General features: G+C 36.9%; 1 protein-coding gene across 1 annotated transcript in view; it reads left to right on the top strand.

Annotated features, from left to right (window-relative positions):
• Window positions 1-6,878: 6,878 nt before the first annotated feature.
• Window positions 6,879-11,915, top strand: part of CD226 (CD226 molecule) — a gene marked incomplete at its 5' end in the record, with an annotated part of 66,233 nt that continues 61,196 nt past the window's right edge. The window contains one exon of the mRNA XM_044683344.1: window positions 6,879-7,224. Within this exon, the coding sequence (XP_044539279.1) occupies window positions 6,879-7,224 (346 nt within the window). The remainder of the gene's footprint in view (window positions 7,225-11,915) is intronic.

Here is an 11,915-nt window from a genome sequence, read left to right as displayed (position 1 = left end):
CTAATAGTTGAGTACTTGCTGCTGCCTTGGAAGCCCCAGTGTTTCTTTTAAGCAACAATTAGACTCTAACCCTCCTGATTCCTCTCACCTCAGGAAAGCAACCCTGATCCCCCAATAAGCTACCATCTCACAGCCCAGAATCCTGGAGTGGTGTAGGAAGTTAATACTTTCAGCTCAGTTTTTTTGGTTATTCGGAGGTATTAATTATTGCACTAAACTGAGAAAGTTTAGCTTTATATTACTCCTAAAAGTTTGCTCTCTCTTTAAGGCCTTTCCTAAACCTCCATGTGTCTAAAGCACTGGGGTCTAGGCACCCCTCAGCTAGTACCCCAGCACTCCCACTTGGTAGCAAGTATTCCCTGGTGTTTTTACCCCTAGTGGGGAGGGCAAGGGAAAATACTTTTCCAAACCTCTTCACTTTACTCTCTGCTCAGGGGAATTGTATAATTATCATAAAATTCTAGATTCATAAACAATTTTTTGAGAGTAATTCTAGAATAAGAAACTTGCTACCTCCCTGAATCAAGAAAGTGAACTGTTTGGAGAAGATGCCATTGAGATGCCTGCAGAAACCTCACACTGCACCAAAGGATCCAGAATTCAGTTTGGGATGTAATGAAATTGAACTGTGAGGGACTGAACATATTTATTTTGAAATGTAAACTTTTATGCAAAAGGGAACTGCCCCCTAACTTGTTTTTTGTCAATGTACCTAGCAATCATTGACACTGTTTTCTTTTTTATTTCCCTCCTGTCCCCAAATTATTGTAATTTCCCCTTAGAAAGTGCAATATTGTATGTATCTCTAGTTGAAGATCTTTAGAGATATAAGTTGGGCATGTAAATATGGAAGATTTCTACATGCTTGTTTCCCATGGGAAACATATTATTATTATTATTATTATTATTATTATTATTATTATTCCTGTTGACTCCTTAGGAGCATAGGGCCGCAACCATCTCACGCCAGCGGACTCTGTTCTGGGCAACTTCCCCCAGCTGGGCCCATGTCATTCCGACTGTTTTTGTTTCATTTTCGGCAGATCTTTGCCAGGTCTGTTTTGGTCTTCCGACTTTCCTCCTCCCTGGAGGGTTCCAGCTCAATGCTTGTCTGGCTACGTTGTCTTCTGGTTTTCGTAGCGTATGTCCTATCCATCTCCACTTACGTTTCTTTATGTCCTGACTGATGGGATACTGAATTGTTCTTTCCCAGAGTCTGGCATTGGAGATCTTTTCAGGCCATCTGATGTTCAAGATGTAGCGTAGACATCTGTTAACAAAGACTTGGAGTTTGTTGGTGTTGACTTTCGTCACTCTCCAGCTTTCTGATCCATATAGGAGGACTGCCTTTACGTTGGTGTTGAAGATTCGGAGCTTAGTGAGGAGGGACAGTGCTTTGGAGATCCAGACAGACCGTAAGGTGTTAAATGCATGTCCTGATGTCCTCATCTGCCCCGCCATCCTTGCTGACTCTGCTACCCAAATAGGTGAAGTGGTCCGTCTCCTTGATTTACCTGGATTCTGCATTAAGTTAATCAATTAAACAAAAGAATAAACCAGATGTAAAGAAGAAAAAAAAATCAAAGTTTCACCTAGAGGAAATTGAGCAGAGGAGACTTGAGATAAATAGGACATATCCTAAAGAGGCACATAGAGATAATGCTTACAATAGTGGTGGATTAATAAATCTTTTGGTTTTAATTATGTGTTCAAATAAAACTGTATAGTACTCTTAACATATTAATGATGATTCAACATATCAAGATACAATTTTGTCTTAATCTGCTATTAATCAATGAAGAAAAGATTTTTGAATGCTTACTGGATGGGGTCAAGAATTTCTTTCTCTTTGACTTTACCTTTTATAATTTAAAAGAATATATTATTTCTGAGAGAGAAAAAAAGAAAATTAGGATAAGTATGAAAAATGCCAGATCATCCATAATGGGAAACTGACGGCTCCCTTCACAGTGAAAACTGGAGTGAAGCAAGTTTGCATGCTTTCGCCCCTTATCTTCTTGATGGTCATAGATTGGACCATGAGAAGAATTACCAAGGACAACAATACGGGCATTCAATGGACTCACACCAAGCAGCTCGAGGACCTTGACTTCACAGATGACATCTGTCTCCTTTCTCACAAGCAGCAGGATGCGCAAGCCAAACTTGCACGACTCTCTGAAGAAGCGGAGAAGACAGGTCTGAAGATCAACAAGAAGAACACCAGGTGATCACAGTCAACAGCAGACAGGACCTGCCAATCCAACTACAGGGAGAAAACATCAAGGAGAGGGACCACTTCACCTATTTGGGTAGCATCATCAGTAAGGACGGCGGAGCAGATGAGGACATCAGAAACCGAATCAACAAAGCCAGACAGGCATTTAACACCTTACGGTCTGTCTGGATCTCCAAAGCACTGTCCCTCCTCACTAAGCTCCGAATCTTCAATACCAATGTAAAGGCAGTCCTCCTACATGGATCAGAAAGCTGGAGAGTGACGAGCGCTAACACCAATAAACTCCAGGTCTTTGTTAACAGATGTCTACGCCACATCTTGAACATCAAATGGCCTGAAAAGATCTCTAATGCTAGTCTCTGGGAAAGAACAATCCAGTATCCCATTAGTCAGGACATAAAGAAACGTAAGTGGAGATGGATAGGACATAAGCTACGAAAACCAGAAGACAACGTAGCCAGACAAGCATTGAGCTGGAACCCTTCAGGGAGGAGGAAAGTCGGAAGACCAAAACAGACCTGGCAAAGATCTGCCGAAAATGAAACAAAAAAGGTCGGAATGACATGGGCCCAGCTGGGGGAAGTTGCCCAGAACAGAGTCCGTTGGCATGAGATGGTTGCGGCCCTATGCTCCTAAGGAGTCAACAGGAATAATAAATGAAAAATGGGCTCAATAGTGAAATTTAATGTATCATCTAAATTTTGAGATGCTTCAATATTTGAATAAACTTTATGATAAAATAAAAGAATAATAGAGATCAGTAGTTCCTCAGTAACCAAAATTCCCTGATTAGCATTTTAACACAGGTGAATGGTTATATGAGGTTCAGAAATGCCCCTCAATCTAAGATTGTGATTAGTTCTTAATTATGCTATCTGACTGCTTGATCATGAGTCCTCATCCACAACAGTGACTGGAAAACCCAAATTAGGCCAACATTCTCTTGTAAGAATCAACCACACAATGCCCTCTCAGACCAGGGACTTTCCAGAGTTCATGGCATTATGAAGGGGGTATTAGAATTAATCTTGTCTCTTCTCTACTATTCCTTATCCCAGTGCAATCCAGACCTAGAAAAATATCTTGCGACTGGGCTGAATCATTCTTCATTCATTTTTCTTATCTTCTTTAACTGGCATCTGCTTGCTTATTATGCTATTATTACACTAAGCCTCAAAGCCTTAAAGCTTCCTTACAATGATAAAGCTTGATTATAAGGGTTACTGTTTTGATGAACCAAACTCAATAAATCAATAATGAATTAATAACCAGTGATCAATAATCATTTTTACACTGGTGAATTGGTCTTTAATTGCTATAATTTTTTTTGGTAATAATTTTTTTCAACTTTCCTGTTCCTCTCTGCTTTAGGTTATTGCATTTAGGAACTTTTTATTTGTTTATTTAAGTTTTGATATAGGAGGGTGGGGAGTGGGATAGAAGGAATTCTCTTAGATTACATTTAAATCAGCTATCTTCCTAGGACCTCCACATTATTTCTTAATGCCTCTCAGTCCTTCTCTATTATTTTCTCCTATTTATGTTAAGCTCAGGGATATGAATATTTTTCTACAAAATGATATTAATCAACTGATCTCAAGTACTTATTTGAGCTGCTTCTGGACTATGTACATATTGGAGTGGATATAGAAGAAGCATAAAACATGAAAACATCATCAAAGAACACACAAACTCACTGGAATATTTCATGAAATATGTGAAAAAATACTGAGCAATATAGGAAGCAACTGATTGCTGAGCTGTGAGATTTGGACTAGCAATGCTATCAGAATTCAGAGTAACTTCTCTTTCATCTTCTATGAAAGATAAGTTGGAAGCCAAATTCATTCCAAGATACTGTAATGAAAAGATCAATTAATTGTTACTGATAGAATTGTTTCTTACTTTATGAGTTTGCTTCCCATATTGAGTTCGAAACAAGGACAACAGATGTGCAATAAAGAATTTTATTTGTATTATAAATCTGAGTAACAGAAGGTAATATTAATCCTCTTTCTTCCCCTTCTCAAATGTTTCTTTCTTCAGCTATTCTGCCAGCAAGAAAGGAGGCTAGTGGGAAGATTTACAAAAACAAGGCAGTTTCAGTTTTTTTTCCAGTTACCCTAAAGATATATGCTCTATTTTTTTTGAGAAATATGTTGATTGGTGCCTATGACAAATTAAAATTCTTAGCCTGTTTCCCACAAAGCAAAATTTTGAAAAAGAATCTTCCTCCAGCTCTTGGTCTCAATTCTGCTGTGTCCTCTATGATGATAATGAGCTCACATTTTTAATAATTTTTAAAGTTTTACACAGCATTTCCCTCATAATGCCCTATATTGGAGATATCAACCTCATTTTTCAGAGGAGAAAAACTGAAATTCATAAGCATAAATGACTTGTCCATGGTGACACTATTATGAAGTAGCAGATTTGGGATGTGTATTCAGGTCTCCTGGCTCCATTTACAGCACTTTCACTAGTAGCAGGGGGACAAGGAGTTCTTTAGTTTGTCCCCAAAGCACTTCAGGGGTTATTGGATGGTTTTCTTTTCTGAGACTGGTATTCTTACAATGTTTGAAGTTAATTTCCCTACTATCGTATGTATGGTTCAAGTCGAAGCTCTGAAATTTCAATATTGTATGCATTAGGCATAATGCATGTCATGATTTTTGCTGGTTCATAGGCATCTTTTATTACTGTTTCTCTTATTTGTAAAATCGGTATAATAATATTAATAATAATAATAATAATAATAATACTTGTACTGCCTATCTCACAGCATCACTGTGGGTTCTGAATCTTATAACTTATAAAGGAAAACTCTTTGGTAGGGATACTATGAGCTACAATTGAAAGGTGGCAAATTATTGTTATTATGATATGCCATTTTGCACTGTTCACTTAAGTCCAAGGCATTTGGGAAGGTTCCTCATTCTGATTCCATTTTCCACATGAATATGGCACCATTTTTGGATGGAACAAAATAAATACAAAGAGCAAGACCAGAAGTGACAGAATTTGTCTATAGTTTCCATCTTTTCCCAATCTCCTTTCATTACAAGTCAGAAAGTTGATTAACATTTATTAAGTGCTTACTAGGTTCCAGGAATTGTGTTCACTGTAATAAGCTCATTCTTTCTCCCCCTCAATTAGGAGATCACATAATCATAGATTTATAGGTGGAACAGATTGTAGAGATCATCAATGCCTCTGTCACTCTACTGATGAAGAAACTAAGGCAGAGAGAAAGTTAAGTGACTTACTCTAGTCACACAACTAGTTCGTGTCTAAAGTAAGATTCAAAACCATGTCTTCCTTATTATTCCATGTCCAATATACTATGTATTCCATGCTTATTTTTGGTACTGGTTTCTTCAGGTAAGAAATCAAGCTAATAAGCTAATTTACACTTGTGAATTTAGTATTTTGGTCCTTTATGAATACTTAAATGTATTCTAAAGGGCAATTATTTGTAAGGTGGGGCAAGTTCTATTCCTGTTCTACTGTGTCTCACTTGCGAAGTTACAGAGTTGCCTGGAGCCCACAGACGATTAAGTGACTTGGCAATGGTTATGAAACTTAATGTCTGTTAGCAGCAAGAACTAAACCAATGTCTTCCCAACTTCCAGGCCAGCTATGTTTCCATTAGACCATGCTTCCTCTCAGAAAGGCCAAAAAGGAGGTGGAATGTAGACACAAAGGTGGGCATCATTTTCTCTCCTTAAATTATTATTATTATTATTATTTTTAAAAAAAACCTTACTTTCTCTCTTAGAATCAATACTGTGTTTTGGTTCCAAGGCAGAAGAGTGGGAAAGGCTAGGTAACGAGGGTTAGGTGACTCGCTCAAGGTCATATAGTTAGGAAGTGTCTGAGGCTATGTTTTGAACCCAGGACCTCAGGTCTCTAGTCCTGGCTCTCAGTCCACTGAGTCACCTAGCTACCCCCCATCCCTTAAATGATTCACCAACTTCCTACCAAAGGCCGGCCTCAAAAGAAGAATATGTATTAGCAGGACCATTTTAGACAAATGACAAGGGTGGGTCTGGTGACCTCAACAGCTTTACTGAAACAAAAGCAAGAAAATTAGCTTGATCTTTCTCAAGGAACCAGGAACTTGTCTATCTGTACTCTAAAGTAAGCTGAATTCTGTAATAGTTGAAAGAAAAAGAAAGTAAACCTGCTTCTTTAACTGTGTTCTCTTTAGAATTAAAAAAAAAGTCTCATTACTGATGGTATCTCAGAAGCAGGAAACAGTACCTTGAACTCGGAGTCAGCCTACAAGTGTATCCAGAAATGCTTTGTCTTTCTCTCCTTTTTGTTGTTCTTCAGGCACTCAAAGGTAGGAATAGTTTTTCTGTTTTTCTTTAATCGTGTATTTTTCCTTTTGTGTAATAATCAGAGTTTAGAATGATTTAAAGGTCACTTAGCTTTTCTTTATATTTTTCAGGTGTTGACAAAAATTAGAAACTATAAACAGATAACATCAGCAAAGATTTCTATAGGCTTACAAAGTGATTGTTAGATTTATTTGAATGACTGTATTGATGATTTTGCTATATCTTAGAAAGCTTCAGCTATTTATTTGGAATTTTATGTATTTTTAAAAGAAATCTAATTTATTACTGTTATATTATATATTTCAGCCATTTCAGAAGAGGAATTTGTGGATACAACTGTAAAGCTTACCAAGAATATGATTTTTGAGTGTGAGTATCCAGGATTGGACTTCACAAGCCAGGCAGAATGGTTCAAGATCACAACAAAAGGGAAAGATTCCATGGCTATTTTCAATCCTGAACATGGCGAGATCATTAGGATGGACTATGTCAATAGAGTTCATTTTTTTGACTCTCTCATGGCTGGGAATGTTTCCCTTTTCTTCCATAATGCCTCAAAAGCTGATGTTGGACTTTATTCTTGCAGTCTCCAACTTTTCCCTCTTGGACATTGGGAAAAGGTGATAAAGGTAATCCAGTCAGGTAAGAGCAAACTCCCTTGGCACCAACTCTTATTCTCTTCCATCATCAGAAACTTCTAGACCTAGGTAGGAATTGATAAATAATTACAGTCACTAGTCACACAGGATTTTATAATCTGGGAGCAGAATTTTAGAAGGGCAAAACAATTCATATCAATTTACTCTTAAAATATGATGAGTTTGGAATGGAATCATCTACTGGAAATATTATTTTACCAGTTTAAATATGACATGCTCCCTTCTTGCATCCAACATAGGCCTTACTCAAAGTCCTGATTCTGAATCTCTCTCCATCCTCCCCCATATCCCATTTTTTAGGGAGTTACTTATCCACAGCTTGATATTTTAACAATGAATTGAAAAGGCACTGGCCTTGGAGTTAGGAAGGTATGGATTTAAATGAATGATCAAATATTTTTTAAGTGCTCATAGTATACAAAGCACTGTGCTAAGCTAGGAGAGAAGAATGGATGAGGATTTGAATCCTCTTATGTTTGTTAGTTATGTATTCTGGTTTCTTCTTCAGTAAAGTAGAGATAATGATTATACCAACTTCACATTGGTGTTGTTAGGATCACATGAGATAAATTTACTAAATTCATTTATAAACCTTGAAGTTCTATATAAATATCAATTATTATTATTACTATGTATTAATTTAATAGGTGATTGTTTTACTGCTTCTGGGAAAATGTGAACTTTAATAAAAAGGGAAGTATCTTGCATGATGGAATTTTAAACTCAAGAGACAGGAGAGCAGAAGGGATTTCTCTATTGTGAAAGTAGTAGGTTTTTCTCAGTTCCCCTAAAATTATACTACAAAGGTGACCACCTATTTATCAAAGCTCTCCATATCCACATGGCTTCTATTTCCCATTGTCCTATTTTTAAGAGATTAACAGCTTGAAACTGTCACTGACATGGCCAATAGGAAACATCGAAAGGTAAAGAGTAGGAAAGGTCTTCAAGCCCTGTTGATATTCGCTCATACCCAAGTACTAGACTACCCACCCACACTCCATCCCCCAAGTTGGCACTCACATGGTGTCAGTTGTCAAGATATCTTTGCTCAACTATTCATTCACTAAAGAATCCATTTTACCACTCAAGTCCTTGCTAGCTTCTGTTTTCATTCAACTGTGAAGTACTTTTTGCAAGCTTACAGAGTACAGTCAGCTCTTAATTATCTATTATAATAGAAGACAGTTTTGGCAGGCATAAGAAAGATCAGTATGTTTCCCACCAGATGTCCAGAATCGGCCTGAGACAAACCTGGGTTCCACCTTCCTTCCCTGGGTGGCAGGTCCTTGTAGCTCTAGTACCAAGTGAAATTTTCTGTTTCTTGCCAGAAGTCAGCCAATTTAAAACATATACTTTGGCCTCATCCCAGATGGGTAGGCTGTTTGTAATAGAGGATGGATTTGCAAACAACTAAGTTTAAGTTATAATATTAAAGCAGGATTATTGAATCTTCATGAATAACAAACTATAGCCACGCTTTCCTATTTTTCTATCATAGGAGCAAAGGATTTAGAAGTGAAAGAGGTTTAGAAATCAACTCATCCAAATTCCCCTATTTTCAAATGAAGAAACTGAAGTCTAGACAGGCTAATGGACTGGCTTAAAACCACAGAAATAATAAATAGCACTGGCAAGATTCAAAGTGAAATCTTCTGATTCTAGATTCAAGATACATATATATATATATATATATATTTTTCCCCCCTACTGTATTATTACTTGGATGGCAGAGGCAGAGGCTTGGTAGCGTTAGCTCTTTGACTCATAGGACTTCATAAAAATTGGATATATGTTTTGCAATTAGTATGGAGGCTTAAAAAATTTATGTCAATGTTACATTTGAATTTTTTTCCTCTGCCTCTTTCTCTGTCTCTATCTCTGATTATCTACCATTTGTATTCTGAAAGTCAGATTAGAGAAAAGATATTGGTTTGTCAGTATTTGATTGGGTACTTTCCATTTTTGTTTAGGAATGAAAATGTAATGTCCAAAATTCTAGCTGTACTTTTATGTTAATGGTCACACAGACAAAAGAATTTTAGAGAAAATGACCAATATTCACAAATAATATATTCTATTTCACAAATACCTATTCTATAAGGAGGAAAAGGGAACTCTTTTATTCATTTCACAGAAAGTAAGGGTCAGGGCTGTATGAAAGTTTGTACTTATATGGCCCATTAGAAGATTTAAATAGTACGGCTGGGAGATAGGAAAAATTTCCACCTGGAGCTATCTTTGCATGGAGCTATACTTCCAAATGTTCTAGTTTGGTCAAAGCCCTCATAAGGCTTTTCTGAAATTTGTCCTTGGAGGAGCTCAAGAATTTAACCTAATAGGCTAACTTTTTTATCTAGAACCTTAGTAGGGATGGAGTAAAGTGAGAGATTTGGTGAAGAAGAGAATGAAATCAGTAGCCTTGACTACATCCCTTTTGTTCTTTTCCTCCAAAGATCATTAGATAGAGGAAGATCTTTACTTCCTGGTGGTCTAGGAGATTGATATCAATGCTCCTTTGAAATAATCTGGCTTTTAGGCTCCTTTGAAGGTACATCTTGAGTGAAAGGAATGTACCAAAGGAGCTATCTACACTTGTCTAGCTGTGGTGGCTCAAAGCCACTGAATGTAGTGATGCAGAAGTCACTTACCTCCAGCTATTTATGTGAAGCACAGCAGAGGTTCAATCATTTTTCCTTTTCCTTTCTTTCTTCCCTCTTTGCTTCTTCTATTTCTTCCACTTAAAAAAACTAAGTGAACCAAATCTTTTACTGCCCTTTCAGCCGCTTTCCACTATTTGTGCTTAGAGTAGAATACAAAACAATTTATAGGTCTTATTGTAGAGAACTGGTACCATTTTCTTAGGTCCATTCTAGCATGAAAGTTCTATGATTTTATGGTGATCCACAATTGCTTTAAAAATGTATGGGTTCAAAATATAGGTGTCATAAATGGAAGTTATTTTAGATGACCTAGGTAAAAAGAGCTGACTATGCTCCAGCTTTTTCCATTTCAATTTCATTAGCTTACATTTGAATAAAAAAGGTCTTTAGAATTTCAGAGTTCTTTTTTCATTAAGCAATCAAGAAACATTTATTAAAGCCTACTATGTGCCAGGCATTGTGAAAAATTAAAGTGGAAGGTGGTACAAAGACAAAAATCAATGAATCCTTGCCCTCAAGGAGCTTATGTTCTCTGGGGAATCACTGCTACTGCATATTAGTAAACAGAAAATATTTTTATCATGTCGCTATTTAATATTTTACTTTTACCAACTACTTATAAAAACAATTTTTAACATTCTTTAAACATTTTTTTGAGTTCCTAATTCTCTCCCTCCCTTCATCCTTACCCCCTCCTCTTTGAGAAGACAAACAATTTGAAATAGGCTATACATGTACAGTCATGCAAAACCTATAAACCTATTTCTATATTATTCATGTTGTGAAAGAAGATACAACCTCCTCCCACCTCCAAAGTCCCCCACCCCAAAATAAGGAAAGTTTAAAAAGAAGTTTGTCCTGGCTGCATTCAGGTTTCATCAGATTAGAAGGGGGAAGTCTTTCAGAATTATCTTGGATCATTCTGTTGCTGAGAATAGCTAAGTCATTCACAATTGATAATGATACTATACAGTGATCCCTCACCTATCTTGGAAGTTACTACACCTGCGATAGGTGAAAATCCCCAAAGTAGCAGTGTTATATTAATTTTATTATTTATATATATTTAAGGCTTTATAAACCCTTCCCACTCTCCTATAAACCTTTTCCACACTCATATTAACCTTTCCCACACTCTTATAAACACTTCATATGCTCTTAAGCACTTTCTGAACATATGGACAGTGTGGAAGAACAAACAGACCGATGCTAGAGTCACTGAGCCAATCTGCTCCCAGGATACAGAACACAGCTCTGTGGTTGGTCACCTTCCATTCCATCAGCCAATCATGTGCCACGTAAAATCTCATGTTGGCAAACTTGTGCAAGCTGTATGTAGTGGCATACTGCATTTCCATTGTATACAGTACAGTATTCATCCGCAAAATCCTGCGGTATAGCAAAAACTCAGTGATGCAGAATTAGTTATATATTTTTTAAAAACCTGCAGTAAAGTGAAGCCACAATAAGTGAACCTCAATATAGTGAGGGATGACTGTCTCACTGATACTGAGTACAATGTTCTCTTGGTTCTGCTCATTTCACTTTGCATCAGTTCATGTAAGCTTTCCAGGTTCTTCTGAGGGTATCCTGCTAGTCATTGCTTATAGCACAATAGTACTCCATCTAGGAAAAAAAATTAAAAATAAGATCATTTTAGAGCAACATTAGCAACTAGAGTACTCAGGAAAGGCTTCATGAAATAGCACTTGACCTGAATTTTCAATTGAGCCAGAGATTCTAAGATGTGGAAGAGAGAAGAGAATTTAATCTAGTAGGTTCTAGGTAGGCATGAGTTCAGTTTATTCAAAGGCATGGAGGAAGGACTTGAAATATTGTAGAGGAATAACATTAAGTAGCTTCTATGTAGCAACTATGATCAGATTTTTCTAATGGGTGTGAGGACACATATGGCAAGGTCCTTGAGAACATGAGAGGATACATTTTCCCTCCTCCCTCCAGTAATAGGTGATAACATTAGCTAGGGGAATATATATATATATATATCTGC

This window comes from Gracilinanus agilis, chromosome 1 (assembly GCF_016433145.1).
Source record: "Gracilinanus agilis isolate LMUSP501 chromosome 1, AgileGrace, whole genome shotgun sequence".
NCBI classification, from domain to species: domain Eukaryota; kingdom Metazoa; phylum Chordata; class Mammalia; order Didelphimorphia; family Didelphidae; genus Gracilinanus; species Gracilinanus agilis.
Note: the sequence above shows the minus strand (reverse complement) of the source record. Positions and strands in the feature narration are given on the sequence as shown.